This window comes from Solea senegalensis, linkage group LG14 (genome assembly GCF_019176455.1).
Source record: "Solea senegalensis isolate Sse05_10M linkage group LG14, IFAPA_SoseM_1, whole genome shotgun sequence".
Classification (NCBI taxonomy): Eukaryota; Metazoa; Chordata; class Actinopteri; order Pleuronectiformes; family Soleidae; genus Solea; species Solea senegalensis.
In genome coordinates, this window is record NC_058034.1 from 22636459 (window position 1) to 22654997 (window position 18539).

General features: G+C 41.4%; 1 protein-coding gene across 3 annotated transcripts; it reads left to right on the forward strand.

Moving 5' to 3' along the window:
• Window positions 1-615: 615 nt before the first annotated feature.
• prrx1b (paired related homeobox 1b) lies at window positions 616-17386 on the forward strand. Of its 3 annotated transcripts, XM_044044859.1 has the most exons (5): window positions 616-1409; window positions 6765-6940; window positions 11685-11866; window positions 14781-14846; window positions 15846-17386. In XM_044044859.1, exons 1-5 carry the CDS (start codon window positions 1160-1162, stop codon window positions 15976-15978), a joined length of 807 nt encoding a protein of 268 aa, XP_043900794.1. In that variant the 5' UTR covers window positions 616-1159; the 3' UTR covers window positions 15979-17386. The 3 variants fall into 3 exon arrangements, with proteins under 3 accessions (XP_043900794.1, XP_043900795.1, XP_043900796.1); XM_044044860.1 differs by lacking the exon at window positions 14781-14846; XM_044044861.1 differs by lacking the exons at window positions 14781-14846; window positions 15846-17386 and adding an exon at window positions 12031-12117.
• The last annotated feature ends 1153 nt before the right edge of the window (window positions 17387-18539 follow it).

Genomic DNA, 18539 nt, shown 5'->3' on the forward strand with positions numbered 1-18539 from the left:
TCATTGTTGTTGTCGATGATGATGATGATGATGATGAGCTAAAAAGGTTTTGGGGTGTTTTTCCTCTGGGATTTGGTGTGGGAGAGTGAGCAGTTTACAAACTAATGTGTGCTTGAAGTTCAAACACCTGTCAGAAATGCTATGGATAATCTAAACATAATAACAAGTCCCGTTGTAGCACTTCTTTTCTCCCACTTCACACTGGGTTTCAGTGACAGCCACAGTCTGTGTCTCAAGCTGGTTCCTGGCGCAGGGGCCGCGCGCGCAGTGCAGTCAGTGCTGACTGTGTCAACATCACACACACGCACACTTGCCTGAAAAACCCTGAGACATCACTTTAAAGTTCCGAGTTTGGCCTGTGGAGCGTCTCTCTCTCTCTCTCACACACACACACAGCATAAAGGCATTGCCACGTAATTGCGGGCCTCCCATTAAGAAGAGAGAGAGAGGTGTGTGTGTGTGTGTGTTCGCCCTCTATACACACACACACGCAGGGGGAGAGAGAGAGAGAGAGAGAGAGTCCACATTTTGGAGGTGCGGCAGCCCTGCCTCCTTGCGTCTAGCTGCCGCTGAGCAACCTTTGAGCACACACGGAGTTGTGCGCATCTGGTCGTCATCATCATCAACACCAGCAGCAGCAGCAGCAGCAGCAGCAGGAGAGAGAAGTGCTCTTCTTCCATTCCTCCTTGTTCAATACCTTCTTAGTGTCCCTCTCCTCTCAGGACACCATCCTCCTCCTCCTCTCCGTGCGGTAAAGTCGCAGTGACGCAGCGCAGGAGGAAGAAAAGCCGTTTTTGTTTTGCAGCAGCAGCAACAGTCGTGTTTGAAATTCACGCGCTCAGCTGCATGGGTTGGCTGTAGCAGGAGTTTGTTTCGGGAGAAGAAGAAGCAGCAGCAGCAGCAGCAGCAGCAGCAGCTGAGGAGAGGAGAAGAAAACTTTAGCTGGAGTTTGTCTGAGCCTCCACCCGCTCCTCCCCGCTCCTGCCCCACACCTCCACTCCACAGCAGCGCTCATCTGGATTAGAACAGATCCACTTTGTGTTCGTGTCAGCCGGCTGCTCCGTGGACTGTGCGCTCCTGCACGCGAGGATCTAGTTGGTTCTTTTCCTCTTCCTCTTCTCCTTTCTCCGTTTTCCCCCCTCCCCGCTGTACTTGCGTCATGACTTCTAGCTATGCACATGTAATGGACAGCAGGCAAGCGACGATATCAAACCGTCTGGAGAGCCCGATCACATCTAACCTGGACAGCCTGCAAGCCAAAAAGAACTTCTCTGTGAGCCACCTGTTGGATCTGGAGGAGGCCGGGGAAATGGTGGGCAACCAGGCCGACGACAGCGTTGGGGAGGCGGGGAGGAATATGCTGGAGTCCCCGGGGCTGACCAGCGGGAGCGACACCACCCAGCAGGAGAGTGAGTTATTCAAGAAAAAAAAAAAAAAAAAAAAAGAGTCTGAGGCTCCAGCTGCTTCACACAAGTGATTCATCGTCACTGAATCCACTGATTTCCACTCACACATATCACCAAACTTAGTATTTACACCGTGTCCTCTGCTCCAGAGCGCATGGATGGAGATGTGCGCGAAAGCAGCGCGCGTGGTTTTGGCCATGCATCATCCGCGACGGCCTCCACACGGCCGTTAATCTAGCGTGAACACTTTGATGTCAGTGAGGTATGATGGTGGTGGAGGACGTGGTCAGTAGAATCCTCCTGTCAGTCAAACACGGGGGCCATAAATATTTTATTTGAGGCACAAAAGTTTATATAATTAAAGAAAAAAACAGTAACACAAATCGAAGAAAAATAGATTTCAAATGTATGTGAAAGAGGGAAAAATAGACAAATGTTTGTTTGATGAAATCTGCACTGATCATGTGTCTTTAATTTCAAACACAGCACGTGCGGAAAAATGAGACCAGTGTAAGCCGAGTTTGATGACTCGAGAGGCGGATGCTTCTCTCAGAGAGGCCGCCGAAAATCACGCTCATGATATTCACGAGTATTATATCGAAATGTGCCAATAACGCGCGCGCGTGGATTCATGCTTTATAAAACTCACTGAAAGCGCAGAAAGTCGCCGCTCGCGCCGTTGAGAGACTAAATAAATGCCCCCTCCTCCTCCTCCTCCACCTCCTCCTCCTCCTCTCCTCTCAGGGCCATTTGCTGAGCTTGACAGAAACGTTAAAGGCTTTAATGAGTGTTATTGTTATTTTTTTTTATTTTTTTTGAAAGGCTTTCTGGTGTGAGAAATATGCGGGAGGAAGTGGCCAGGTCACGTCGTTAATCCACGCTTATTTTCGACCTGTCAAACACTTTCAGAAAACCGGAGCCTAATCATTTGTCATAATTACCGCGCGTGTCCTCGAGCCAACAATTAAGGAATCAAATAACAAAAAAACACAGCAGAGGCGAATGAATCAGACAGATTTGGAACTGCTTTGATTAGTGGAAACTTTTTTTTTTGTTAACATCAGACTTTCATTACCACAGCAACACACACACACACACACACAGAAATCACGCAATGACGTTTGTTCTCGTTTGCAGAGAAATGTAAAAAACAAACAAACAAAAAACAAAAAGATATTTTACAAAATGCCCGTTATTTTAGGCTCTGTCAAAAACAAACAAAAACATGTGATTTTAATGTGAAATAACACAAATGAAAAGGATGTGAGCGCAGGAAGCCTTAACTGCTAATTGACTTTCACTGATTGCTGCTAATGAGATCAGTCAATGCGCACGTGCTGGCCACACTGACTGCAGGTTTGATGATGATGATGACGAAGGTGATGGTGATGGCTTCGATTTGCTGATTTAATACTCAGCCTGTAAAGCTTCCCAAGGCCAAACCACCGCTCAGGCGCTGCACTCATAAATGAATACTGTTTTATAAAAGTAAAATGATATTCTTATTTTAGGTCAAATATACATGGATTTTATTTAAATCAATTGTGGCTCTCTTTAATAAATTGCAAAAAAAAAAAACTAAACCTGAATGCACCAGCGTACAATGCTTTTTTTTAACATTTTGAATTACATATATTTTATTTATTTAATTTTAAATGAGATCTTTTATGTTCATTTACTACAAAACGATGTGCAATTTAACCTTTCCTAAAAGTAATTCAATCCAAAAAAAAACACACACTGAATAAGCCCTTTATTATTAGTAGAAGTAATTTCATTAGTACTATCAATACAAATAACAATGATGGCCATTTATATAAGGTTCATTTTACACTGTAAAAAAGTAAAACCATTTTGTTACGTGACAAACGGTCATAATAATGGCAGTAACACATTGTTAATGTTATATTGCAACAAAAATGACTTAAAGGCAACATAACAGAATAATTATATATTTAAAAAAAACACTGTTTTTTTAGTAGTAGTTTGAGCTTTGATGTCACTTTGTTGATTAAAGATTGTGATGCACTGTTAAAATATTCTGATGTTTCCTCAAATATGTTGGGGTGAAATTATGTCGTAGGATTTCATATTTTATTGCATGTAAACATATACATATATACGTAGACTATTTAATTGTCATAAACACAGCAGACACTGAGCTGAATGATAAATAGATAAGGTGCAAGAAATAGTCCAAATGATGTGAAGTTACACACTTCACTGACAGTCAGCCGCTGAGTTCATTACTCTGCATGTTATTAAAATGATGTCTCACTGATTCACGTCGATTTATTTTTCAATCAAAAAAAATACGTATTATGAATTCATTTATTATGCCTGTGTGTATTTATTTTAAAAACAAGAGATATTTTAGAAAATATAAGAGGAAAATTATCGAAATAATCTATTTTGGGGGTTTTAGAAAAAAAGAGATTTACTTTTCAGTCAAATTTTCTCATATTGCAGATTTGAATTCAGAGGTCAAAGGCCAAAAGAAATGAATACATAAGTATTTATACATTTCTTAGATAGATAGATAGATATAGATGTACACAAAATGTAAACTGATTTTGTGTATCAATTCAAAACATTACGATAAGGTTAAATACAATAAAAGAGATTAAAAAAGGGCATTTACACCATTAATGATTACATGAAATAAGTTATTTTAATAGCAAAAAACAAGAATGGCAGAAAACAATAAATGAAAAAAAGAAACAAAAACTAATGTCAGCAGTGAGAGTGCATAAAAACAACAAAGGAATGATGTATTTTAATGAAAAGTGTCAAAAAAACAAAAACAAAATGATGCACATATACGTTGGTTTATTATCAAGTAAATATTTTTTTTAAGTGCCTTTAAATGGTTTCTTCAGGCTTTTCTCCAATTTGTGGGGGGGTTTTCCAGAGGAAACACTAAACACACTTTAGTGACAAATAAGAATACAAATAACGCGTAGGAGACTGTCTCTTAAGCTGTCTCTTAATTTTTTGGGATTTACAGTCAGGTGTATGACACTGAACGAGGTGTGCATTTCTTACAAATGAACCGTAAAAATATCAGTACAAACCATAATTAACCAAAATTATATATTGTTATTATTTATTATTATATTTTGTTTTTTTGTTTTTTAAAACAGACTACACACAGTGAGATTGTAAGGAACTGTGAAAAGGATGGATAGTTCTTCTGACTCCTAGTGTTTGAATATTCCTTTATAATGTTTTATTTTTTAGATTTCATCGTAACACGCTGTTTAAGTCCAGCAAAGTTAAAATAAAAAAACTAAAATAATAATAATACTTCACTAAGAAAAGTGACAGAGTTTGAACATACAGAGGGAATCAGTGTGAAGTTGTCATGTGAAACTGTCATTATTCCTTCAGTTATATTTTATACACGTTATTCATGTGTTATGCATCCGTTAAAAATGAGCACACACACATACACACATACACACTGGTCTACTAATGTTTCAAAATCATTTGATTTGACATTTTTACAAAATTTGAATAATAGTAATATTATAGACTTTTAAATGAATGTCACTGAATACAAATAAGAACGACAAAGTTGTTGCTATAAATAAGGAACAAAAAAAGCCTTGTCTTAATGTCTCAAAGTGAGCGTCTCCTCTCTCAAAATCTGTACGTCTGTGAAGTGTGTGTGTGTGTGTGTGTGTGTCACCTCTTTAGGACCTTTTCTGTCATAAACACTGTCAGGACCACTCGTCCTCACGTGGAATAAGGAATGAACACGGACGAGCACAGTCTGTTTTTCTCCTCCCTTGTGAAAGTGTTTTTTTTTGTGGTCTGGTTGTTGCCACAAGGCACCAACAGTGACACACACACAGACACACACTCACTCACGTACGGTTGTGTGCAGCTATTCTCCCTGGGACACTGCATTCACCAGTCACTGGCTGCATTTAAGCAGAACTCAGGGCTCTGTAACCTGTGGCTCTTCAGCTCCTCTGCATGTGAAAAAAAAAAACCCTCTTTGTTTATGTTCTTGAAAAGCAACACCACTTCGTTAGAGATGATTAGGTGATACATAAAAGTGTTTTAATCTGTATTTTGTCAGTTAAAATATGCGTCATGTCCCGTGTTTATGTCAATAAAGTTGTGTTTGAAATATGGAAAGCCTTTCCCAGCACTTAAATGAACTCATGCGTCCATGAATCTTTGGATCCACATACTTAATTTATGCCAGCAGCTTTTCTCAAGCATGAACGACGTCAAATTCAAACATTGTTTTATTTATTTCAAAGTGAGTTACTTCTCTTTTATTATTTTATGAATTTTCCACAAACAGCGGACATGACGTTATCTTCCTTTTATCCACTGAATTGGTTTTTGTGGCAGATTATTTTTATTTGTGTGGAGAGGCTCCAGACTTAAACTATAACCTAGGTTTTGTCTCATCAGGACCAGGTTTTAGTCTCCATGAGGACTACTGGTCCTGACACACACACACACACACAGTAACCTGGATTTTCTCACTCATATGTTTGTTTGTTAACGAGGCTGCGGGCCAAAGAGCTTTGGATTGTTTTTTTTAGGCTTTTTTTTATTTACTTTTGGTCATGTGGAGACATTTGTGACTGAGCTCACATTAGTACAAATGTGGTGTCATTTATCACAAAAAAAACAAACTGGCTTATTAATGCACTTTATTTGTGACTTTTTTGTGCTTTTGAAAGTGCACTTCCTGTTGTTTTTGACTGGATGAATGCATGTGCTCCAAAGTAACTGCTTACGTTACTTCATGTGTCTCGTTTAAAAGCGCCTCCTAAAGTAGCAGTAGGTAGGTTGTGTATGACAGTGAGTTGTCCGCTCCTCAGCTGATCTCTGTTCACACAAGGGGCAACAACAAAGGGTTTGATTTTTGTTGAATTCCTTAGTTGTAACTATTATGACCTGACATTGTGTTTTTATTTAATTACAGGTTGTCAGAATGCATCCCACATGCACTAAAATGAAACGACAAAACCTGTGCGCATTTTCAAATTGGGACACTATAACAACAACGAGAGGTCAAAGTTCAGTTCATGTGATCCTCATCCTATATTTGGAATATTATATATACTATATATAATATTTTGTTTGTTTCTGATTGAAGTGTTGAAGTGGGCCGCTCTATTTTTTTATTTCAACATTATGCTTTTTAACGCTGTAAAAAGAAAATTTGACAAACTTATGACTCGGGTTGGTAACACCTCAACAAACTAAGTTATATGAAGACAATTCGCTAGATGAACTTGAAACTCAGTTCAGTGTAAGCGACTGAAGTCACGTTTTTAAGTCTGTCAAACATCACTTTACAGTATCTTCTGCTTTTCTTCCTCCCTGCAGATGAACAGATGAACACGGAGGAGAAGAAGAAGAGGAAGCAGCGCAGGAACAGGACCACCTTTAACAGCAGCCAGCTCCAGGCTCTGGAGAGAGTGTTCGAGAGGACACACTATCCCGACGCCTTCGTCCGAGAGGACCTCGCCCGCCGGGTCAACCTCACCGAGGCCAGAGTCCAGGTAGGAAACAGGGACACGATCACAGTTGCTGGACTTGGATGCTATGATATACCTTGACCTTGAAGCTCATAATACTATGAACCACGTTTTTAAATAATAATAATAATAATAATAATAATAATAATAATAATTGATCAAACAGGTTCATCTTTAATCAACAAAGACGAATAGGACTGAAATGATTTTTCTTACTGCAGCTAAATGGAACTATTCTTTCATTAACTTTAAAAAAAATATATGGCTGTTACATTCCAACTATTGTTAATGATGATTAAGTCTTATCAGCTTAGTATAGGTGTGTTTAGATCGCGTGTCGCCCTGCGACATCGCCGCGCTGCACACCGGAAGTGGTTTGTTTCATGGCGAGACGGACTGAGGCAACTGCAACATTGCGCTGGTAAAGTGAGACGACTGCAGACAGTGAATTCCAGTTTGTCAGGATAGGCGCTTCTTGTCCCCGTCCACCCCTGCAGCGCTGGTGCACACACACGAACGCTCCCTCAGTGTTAGTGAACAGAGTTACAGAAATAAAAATATAATAAAGACTGTTGTCCTAATGGTTTGTTAGCACTTAAATGCTGCACAATTGTCTGTGTTGTAGTGAAGTGGACACAACAAGGGACGTGTTTAATAAATCATAGGCAACAGACACGTGGTGTTAATGGTGGAAGTACCTGCAGAAACAAACACTTTCAGTTATCAGGGGGCTATTATGTGCTGTGTTTGATTTTCATATTAATGCAGCGACTGATAAGAACTCGACCGCATGACAGACTCGCGCTGTCATTCTTCCACGAGCGCTTAAATAATTAGCGATAGTTCAGGAGCCTGCGAGCAGCTCGTGAGCAGCTCGTGAGCAGTCCCCAGGCGGCTGAATTGGATTTGATCAGTAAAGTGGACGTAATGACGCGCAATTTCCTCAGCGGTTTACAGATCAGTGATAAACAAGCAAACATGCGGCACATGAGCGAGGCGGCAGCGGCAGCAGCGGCAGCGGCAGCCGCGGCAGAAGCGGCATAAGCGGCAGCAGCAGCAGCTAGATGTGAAGAGGATGATGTCACTGTTTTCAGTCAAACAACACACACACACACCTTAACTTAAACACAATCTTAATCTGTTTATGAGGTTCCGCCTCATTAGGACCAGGTCTCTACGAGGACCACTGGTCCTGACAAGGTCAGTGTTTGTGCCAGAAAAGTGGTAACAAACACACACACACACACAGAGAGAGGAAATGTCACGTTAACCATGAAATGACATAACACATGTGACTGATCATGTCCTTTAGTCCAATAAAGAATTTGAATTTGAAACATTGTGTTGAGCCTCGAAAACTAAGAGCTGATGGAAACAGGATATGTTATATCTGCATCTGAAACCATAAGAAATAAAAAAACGGGATTATTGCCCCCTTTGCTGCTCGAACCGTGTGTAATATTTCATTTGAAGTGTCTGTTTACGGAATATTAAACGTTCTCATGGCGTCTGGAGGCACAGTGATGGAGACACATCATAATCCCAACCACATTTTGTCTCCTCCAAATGAAAATGCTCATTTAAAAAGGGCTAATTTTTGTTTTCAGAAACATGAAGCGATGTGTGAGGGAGTGTTTTTCTTTCTTTCTTTTTTTTGTTAGCTGTGAGTTTTGCAACCGCAGCAAGCTGCATAGAACCTCATCAAGCTCCACCATGAGGCTCGTGGGTGACTTTATTGCAGGCTGACAGACACAACCCAGCGTATGGAAGAAATTATATTTCATACCCAGCATTTCTCTTATCTGGATTATATCATCTGAATTATATCAGCTGCATTTGCTGGAGACATGTCACTCAAACTCCAAATCTAAAGTCTCTTAACGTTTTTGCGGCTCCATGAATCACAGTTGTAATGATGGAGGTTCTATTTGAAATGATTGAACATTGAAGTAATGTATGGGATGGATAGGTTGCATTTCGTGGGACACTGCGTTGATGTCCATTCACATGGACAACCTAAACTCAGTGTTATCGCTAACTGTCACCATAATTAGTTCATTCCTTCCCCTAACCTTAACCAAACCTCAGAAATGAGGCTCTCCCTCATGAGAACCAGGCTGTGGTCTCCATGAGGACTAATAGTCCTGACAAGCTCAGAGTTTATGACAGAGAAGGCCCTAAATACAAGAACACACACACACACACACACATATGCTGTAGTAAAGACAATAAAAGCAGATGTTTGATATACACTGATGCATACGGCACGTTGTCCCTCGCCACGATCACAGAACAGTCATTACTGACTTGAGTTTCCTCAGGCGAGAACCTCGTGCACCTGACGAGATGATTACCTGACAGCTGTCTTTCTTTTTGCTCCTTTTAATTTGGAAACTGCAGCCATTTGTCCGTTAGAATGGAGGAAGTATCTTAAGCAGTAGTAGCTGTGGAGTAGATGAAGAATAGCAGGTGTTTCCTCACCGTACCCCGACACTGCAGAGAAATCACATTCTGACCAAGGATTTGTTTTGGTCTCTGATGCGTTTGCTAGTGAGACACCTGGTGGCTGTTGAGATCAATACTGGTCATGGTCACTTGATCAAATGTCCTGCAGCATTTTAACTGAGTCATGTTCCAATGTTTTATTTTATTTATTTTTATGGGGAGCAGCTTATCTAAACTATATCTTTAAAATGGCCTGAAATGGCAAATGTGTTGTGAACAGTGTCATAGTTTAAAAGACCTAAAATGACTGAGTGACACACAAACGTGAAAAAGTGATCATCTTACGTACATGACCTTTGAACTGTGAAGGTGGAAGCAAGCACATTCAGTTGCTGTTGTTAAAGACAACAGAAAACATTTTGTCAACGTGTAAACAACGACAGAGCGTTTAACTGAGCTCAGTCCCTGCTGCATTTTCTGTATATAAATATGAACCTTCAGTGCATTTATTTGTATATTTCCCCTCCCGTCTCTTTAGTCAACACAGTGAAAGTATTTGCTCTGTGGGCATCGTGAGAGGGGAAAGAGGAAATAGTGATGATGGAGGGAGAGAAGCAGCACATCTGTGATTAATGTGAAGCAGAGAGCGATGCAGAAATCCTTTGATAAAAGAGACTGCGGGCCCATTCCTGAGGCTGTGCGTCAGCGGACAGCAAGCCCCTTTGAGCGCTCACAGCTTCTAATAATGGATTTGATTTCACCACAATAAGGAACAACATTAGCACCCCCCCCAGAGGAAGGAGAGGGAGGGGTGTGTTGTTAAGAAGGGGGCGACTGATGAGGGGTAGAGGAAAAAAAGCTTCTGGTATGTTGGCTTTCTTTTTCAGTCGTTTTCGAGGCGTGTGTATTCCACTCTTGACTTACAGAGAAACAGAGTCATGATGAATCAAGGACGACAAACAGAAACACACCTTGAAACGTTTGATATTGCGACAGAAAGCTGCGGTCGGTGATTGTCGTCAAAAATCTCCGTCTCAGGCTCTGACAGTAAACCCGGGATCAACTTTTCCAGTATCCCACGGCACTTCATCCAGTCAGGAGCGGGAAAATCCACAAAGACGTGGTTGTTTGTCAGTGAATAAAGGCCCCGCCCCCCTCACCAAACACTTTCATGAGATGACAAAGAACTGAGGGAAGAGCAATAGAGAGGACGTGAGCCAAAATGGAACACAATAGACCTTTAAGACTGTTTTTTTATGGACTTACAAGCTCCACGCATCTGAAACATTCGATACGACCGGGCTTTTCTGGAGTGGTTTTCTGGTCCTGGTCGTAGCTTTCACTGAAGAGACCTGTATGCAGAGTAGTTCTAGTGGCACAGCCAGTGACGAGCTGTGCTGTGATGCTGTGAGTGGTTAAAGTGTGTGTAGAGCAAATGTTAGAGAATAGTGGCAGACACTCTGTGGAGTAAAATAAAAAGTGTAAGCAGTTTGTCTCTCGTCTTCTTTACCACTGGAGCAGTCGTGAGCATACATGTTAAATGGTCTGTATTTATAGAGCTGCTTTACACCACGCCATTCAACCATTCACTCACACATCTTTCATACTCACGCCTTCGTGTCTTGCCCAAGGACACATCGGCACGTAGACTAGCGGAGACGGGAATCGAACCGACAACCTTTAAAGTCGCCATACCGTTGCTCGTGTGACAATATCACTGGTGAGTGACGGCTCCTGCACGAGCTGGCTGAGGTGACTTTGTCTTTCCTCAATGCAAAAACACACAGAATTCTCTGCCACTTTGTTTCTAATTCCTACAGATGAGGAAATGAAGTAGAGAGGCCGTGTGTGTGTGTGTATGTGTGTGTGTGTGTGTGTGTGTGTGTGTGTGTGTGTGTGTGTGTGTGTGTGTGTGTGTGTGTGTGTGTGTGTGTGTGTGTGTGTGTGAACGTGGTGTGATACCAGCACGTATAAGTTAATGTTCCGTTTAGCGGATTTGGTCACTATTAAATGACGTAAGTGAACATGACCTCTCTGTTTACGCCACCAGGCGGTTGTTATGGTTACAGCAAACACTCAGGAGGAAGCCCCATGAACACGCATCTCACACACATGTCACACACTCACCTGTATGGCACTTGTGAGTCGGATGATATTTCAGACAATAAGTTCTCCTGTATCTGTAAAGGAGAGTTCTAAAAGCCCTGATTGAGTGCCATAGGTTTCACACGTTCTCTTGACGTTCTCTTGACGTTCTCTTGACGTTCTCTTGACGTTCTCCTGACGTTCTCCGTGTTGTTGTCGTCTCCCTCTTTGCTTCCAGGTCTGGTTTCAGAACCGAAGAGCTAAGTTCCGCAGGAACGAGCGCGCCATGCTGGCCAGCAAAAACGCCTCACTTCTCAAGTCCTACTCCGGGGACGTGACGGCTGTGGAGCAACCCATCGTACCACGCCCCGCGCCACGCCCCAATGACTATTTGTCCTGGGGCAGTGCTGCCCCCTACAGGTACAGTCCACCTATGACATTGTCATTTCATTTACACAAACACTGCACAAACTTATCAATATAATATATTCAGAGAGAGAGAGAGAGAGAGCGAGCTTCATACACCAATATATTCATTCACAAGGTCTGGAATAATAATAATAATAATAATAATTTAATTATAGGTTTTCAGATGAAGGAGCAGATTAAGGAAGATGAAGCACTGAGGAAAGAGGGAAGGAGATAACAAAGGGCAAAGAGAAGGACAGAAAGAAGGGAAAAGAAAAGGTAAAATAAGCAAAGAGGGAGTAAAGAAATGAGGTAGAGGTAGAACACAGAGAAATAGACATATACATGTATAAATGAGTGATATCAGTGGCATTTGCTCATGTTAAATGTTCCCTGCACTACACACCGCTCCCTCTCTTATTGTTTCATTTCCTCTCCTGCTTCTACCTGCACATGCTGCTCATACTTTATCTCCTCTGATCCACCTGGCTGCACTGCTGTGCTTATTTTTTCAGTCGACGCGACTTCAGACGTTTCCCCTCATCATGGACACATCGTTACATGAACACATTAACAGTAAAGTTAACAGCAACTGCTGTTTCATGCTGCAGCCTCAAGTATTTGTCGCTTTAGATGCTAGAGGCTGACAACAATGAGACGTGTCTGAGAGCTCCAGCTGTAGAGACGATGTAGTCTCTGTGATTTGATTGCCTGGTGCATGGTTGAGCCGGTTAAGCACGGTTAAGTTGGTTAAGCACGGTTAAGTTGGTTAAGCACGGTTAAGTTGGTTGAGTTAACACTTCCGAAAACTGAAAACAACAAGCGTGGATGACAATGAAGGAGGAAATGAAAATGTTCCTGTTAAAAAAAGAGTCAAAAGCAGCTTCATCATTGTTGTTGTTGTTGTTGTTGTTGTTGAGTTTCTTACCAACTTGTGAAGTCAATAGAATAGAAAAAAATGCCTTTGCTCACGTTGATGCTCTAATTTATAGCTCGAGCTCAGTCCTCAGTCAACTGTTGACTAATGATTCTATGAACGTCTGAATGAAGTCATCAAAATCGCCTGTGTTTGATACAGAGATGCACAATATTGGACTTTTTGCAGCATGCCGACGTATCAAAGGTGTCGTTCACTGACACTGTCCAACTGCAGAGGTCATTTAATCTGCACAGTAAAGAAATTAAATATAATAAACAAAAATAGTTGTAGAGGGCAGAAGCACAGACGTTAAGAAGGTAGCCAATAATTCAGCCGACTGTGTTTGTTATTAGTGCATTATGTCAATATCCAATAATACATTATTGTGAAGGATTTGTTTTTTCTGTATAAATAATGACTAAACAAGTTATTACAGCTAGCAGGGACTTTTATGTGGGCTCATTATGTGGTTCCATCCATCCATCCATCTTCCAGCGCTTCATCCTCCACATGAGGGTCAATCCCAGGTACACCCTGGACAGGTCGCTGCACACGCTCACACCGACAATCAACCTGCATGTTTTTAGACTGTGGGAGGAAACTGGAGAACCCGGAGACACACGGGGAGAACATACAAACGCCATGCAGAGGTTTTAGAAAGTATATACTAAGTATATAAGAAAGTATATACTTAATTTGTAGTTTTGACCGACAGCTTGATAATGAGCATTTTATTTGTTACTAATTGAATTGAAACAATTAATCGATTATTAATCAATTACTAAATGAATCGACAACTATTTTGACGATCGATTAATCGGTTTGAAGCTGTTTTCATGATTAAAATAAGATTTCCGATAGTTTAAGCTTCTTAAATGTGAATATTTTCTTCATTTCTTTGCTCTGGATAACAAAGAAATCATTTAAAGTCAATCATTTTAGTTCCAGGTTTGACGAATCCCGATCAACATTTTTTAAGGTTTTCTGATATTTTATGGACCAAATGATTAATCAAGAAACTAATCGACAGATGAATCGATTATGAAAATAATCATTAGTTGCAGATTAAAACAAAATAAAAAATAGAGGGTTGAACTGAGTGCCAAAAAAACAAACATTGTACATAATGTGCAGCTACGATGTGTGTGAGACACGTTGCTGCACATTGTAATTTGAATTTGCCTCCGACTTCTCTGCGTTCCAGTTAAGAAGTCGTATCTCGGTTTAGCCATTGGTAGAAATACAAGGTAATAACCCGCTTAGCAACATGTCCACGACAACAATTACACAGCACTATGTGTGCGACTGATTTACTGTGAAACAAATACGACGGGAGTGCTATTAACAGTAAAAGCAGCAGTCATCTCGGAATCCCATGTCGGGGTTGGTGAGGTTGCCGAGTTGGAAATCCGAGTTCAGAGGGAGTTCTATTTTTCCAGAGACACTGAATTCAGCTTAAGTTTAGCCAGTGGAGCTGAAGCTACAGTCAAATACTCAAGTCATGAGGCGAACGACAGAAGCCGGTCTCTCCACTGATGCCACAGAATCTCATTTCTTTCCTTTCCTGTGGCTGTTTTCCGCACCTTTTCTCCTTCACCACACATCACTCGATCTTCTCACTGATTGCACGGAATCCAAACATTCCCACCGCTCCCCTCAGTCAGCGTGACGGGGACGTGGACAGATCTCGTGACCCCGCTGACGAGGTGATAATGTGAAAACAAACCGTATTAAATCCACCACTGACCCCCGTGACCCCGCTCTGCTATACTACACCAGATAATGAAGGCTACACAGAGGGACAGCGCTCTACTGGGCAACATTTTTTGTGACTCTGGTTACACTGGTCGTGATTTACAGTAATCCTCTGTTATGAGACAGCCACTGCTCAAACTCACCCACAAGCTTTTTGGCCGGATGCGAAGCAGCGACTGGAACTTTTCTTTTTTGTGTAGCAAGAATCATGCTATGTGCTGCTAACGCTTCACTGTATATATTATCCTAAAGCTGGTATCCAATGCCGGAGGGGGGGCCAGTGCGAGTGCCACAGAAAATGCTGCCCTCAGAGAACAAGTACGCTTTCACTTTACTATGTCTAGTTCTTGTGTGAGTGTTTCATAAGCAAGTATGTGTTCTAAAAAGCCTCAGCTGATGTTTGTCATTTTTTATTTCATGACATTTATTAAAATACCTTGCAATTCTTTTGGGTTCTTGTGTTTTTAGGACTGAAACAGTGTTTTTGTAGTTGACTACTGGACTTTTCATTTGAGTTCTTTGAGTGAAGAAGCCTTTAAGCCCCTCGCTTTTAGAACCATGACCTGATCCACTGAGATTATATTTACTCTTATTGTTGTTGCTATTTTTATACCTTTACATATTTCAGTGTTTGACAGAAATGCTTTCATAAAACCACACTGGTTTTTGTTCATGAGTGTCCTCCAAATTACAATAAAACCATTTATGTATGTATATATATACATACACATATATATATGTATATATATGTATGCATATATATATATACATATATATATATATATATATATATACACACACATATTTATGTTTGGGTTAAAATGCAAATAATAAAACATTAATTCAATAATAGCTTTGAGTATAAAAAAATACATTCTAATTTAATTTGACAGAAGTAAAAATAATAAGACATTTCAGGGGAGAAAAAGAAATGAATCTGTTATTATGTGTGGAGAATGTTCCTTGTTTCTATTGTGACCCTCGTGTCTGTATTATTTTATGACTGAAGTAAGTGCAGCCTTCAGTGATAAGACACATCAGAATTAAATATCTGCCGTCTTTGCAGGCTGAATATGTAGATTTGTAAACAAAGACAAGCCTCATGGGATGTTTTTATTTTAAGCTCCGCAGATTTCCTGCCTTGACGGCAACTCCAGATATTGGACTTTCAAAATAAGGCACTTGGCTCAGAATGTTCTTCTTTGTCTGCAAAAACACTGGTGAAGTTCCTTTTGTGGGGAGTTTCCTGAAAGTCATGTGATCACTTGTGCTGCAGGTGATGTGACCTGTGTTCTCTGTTGTGGTCTTGTCTCTCAGCGCCATGGCCACTTACCCGCCCACCTGCTCCAACACAAACACATCACAGGGAATGAACATGGCCAACAGCATCGCCAACCTGCGGCTCAAAGCCAAGGAATACAGCTTGAACCAAGTGCCCACGGTCAACTGAGGGGAGCGCTATAGGCTGGGGTCGGACAGGTCAGCACAGTCAGACGGCATCCCTGGACCACGCGTCTCCTCTCCCTCCCAGAGCAGCCTTGATGGCGCACGACTCCACTTATATGCAAAAATGAAGGACACCAAGTGGTGCTGGGATTTTCCCTGAGCTGCCTTATTTTCTCCATCTAGTTTGGATGTTGTAGCCGAATATCTGCATTGTGTTACATTTGTGATTGTGACTGAAATGGAAGTTTTTAATCAGAGATCTTTGTCTCGACGGAGACTCGTGGACCGCATGGAGCTTCTTTGTCCCTTTGGCTGTGGTGGATGAAATGACACACCGAAACTGGGATCAACACTTTTTATTTCTTTTTCTTTTTTTGTTTTGTTTTTTTTCAACAAGGACCTTTCTCTGACATTTATGCAATTTTTTTAAAGTCGTTTTTTCACACTTCTTTCCATGTTATACCACTGACATGCAAACATTTTTCGATGCATTTTTCATATAATAGTCCAGTATAAAGGAGAGGCTAATGTATTTCTGAAACCAAAACCAGTAGATTCTCCTTATTATATGATAACCTTAATCTGTACCAGAATAAAAACTTGTATATTAATAATAATAAATAAAACAAAAAAACATGCAACACGCAAGTGTCCGATTCACCAGATTTCCGTGAACAAATCTTTGACTTTTCCAGTTTCTCATCTACGTCCTCAAAAGAACTTTGAATCCGAATGTTTGAAATTTAGATCGCTGCAATGAAGTCAGGCCTGAAGTCGGCTTGAGAAAACACAAAGACATAAGTGTGTTTATAGTTCAGACCACTTGGAAAGCAAAATGATCTTGGACCTCGTGCACGGCCCATAAAAAGAGAGATTTACAGCTCGAGAACAGATTCTCCTTCAAAGAAACCTCAAGCTGTTCTTGCTTTGTGTGCTTTCTCTTTTTCTTGATTACCGCAACTTGAAATTTCCATCTTAAAAACAGGATATTTATGAGCAGGGAAATCCTCTCCTTAATATGGAGGGGCCCCCCGGGCCTCATTTAACTCTGCGGCTGTCAAACAAGGTGTTTCTTCTCCTCGGCCCCTCATAACCTTAACCGTCAGCAAACACATGTCGACAGTTGTCCTCGCGCGGCGCACCGCGGCAATAAAAGCGGGCCGGTAGGAAATTGCTGCTGATTTTTGTGTTGTTCTGCTTTTTTGGGAGACTTTAAGGGCAAAGTGCTCAGAAAGTGACATGAGCTCATGACCTGAGGAACTGTTGTCAGTCACAACTCACAAACACCAGACAAAGGTTATCACAGTTTTTTTTTTATTTTGAGTTAACATAACCACGATTAGGAAACTAACTGATGTTGATCATATTTGCATTTATTTTGTTGGCATTAAAAATGACCATTATTCAGTAAACCTCTCTACTCACATGTTTTCTTTAACCCTCACGTTTTCTGTTTTAGCCACTTGTTTAGTATAAAGTTTACATTTTTAATTGTTTCTTGCTGAAACTTTGACTTTGCATGTTCAGAGTTTAGATTTGTCTGTGATTCTGAGAAAAATCTTCATTATGTTCAGTTGGAAGTTTGTCCTTTTACGAGCACTTCTTTAAATCACACACTTTTCTCACTCGCTCACATTTTAAAAAAGTGATATTTGTGTTTTTCAGTCGGTGTATTTCCTGCTACTGATACCTGACTGTGGTATGTCCAGTGTCAGAGCCCTGAACCCCCTGCCAGGCGCCCGCTCTCACCTTTCAAGGCCGGGGCCTGGGCTGACCTGAAGTGATTCCAGATGTGGAGAACCCCCCCCCCTCCTCCTCCTCCTCCTCCCTCCCTCCTCCTCCTCCTCCACTGTTCACCCCCAGGCCCTGGCCAGCCACTCCATCAGTGCTGACAGCGGCGCCTCCCACACCAGAGCACAGGACACACAAGGCAACTCCCCCGCCACCACTCACCACACCCCCCGCCCCACACCCCCTCCTCCTCGCCCTCACCCACTCACCCCCATCCTCATGCAGCTGCACATCTGGAGCTCATTACAGAGGAGACAGTGAGAGCGAGGGAGGGGCGGGGAGTCTGAGAGCAGAGTATATAGCGAGAGCGGGAAAGAGCATTTCTTAACCCTTCTCCCCTTAAAACATCCACATTTTCCCCCTCTTTTATCCCCTTTTTTCTTTCTTTCTTTCTCAACATTTGCTTTCGACACTCCCCTCCTTTTGATTGCTCGCTCCTCCCTGCCTCCCCCCCCGTCTGCAGTCATCATTGTCCTGCTGTCAGTGCCACATGATCACAAATACTTTATTAATGAGTGGTTTTGGAAAAGAGCGCAGTGGGAGAAAGAAAAAGAAAAAGAAAAAAGACGGAGAAGAAGGAGAAAATCTCCGAGCAGTCTGAGTGAAATACTGCACAGCTGTTAACAGTGTGTGGTTTGGGTGAACAACCAAAAGAATGTCCCGAGATGTGGAGTTTCCACGCAAAGTCAAGTTGACTGAGAGGTTGCACTGTTTGTGTGATTAAGTCACTATTATTACACACTTCTCATAAACACAGATGCAAGGCTCCAGCAC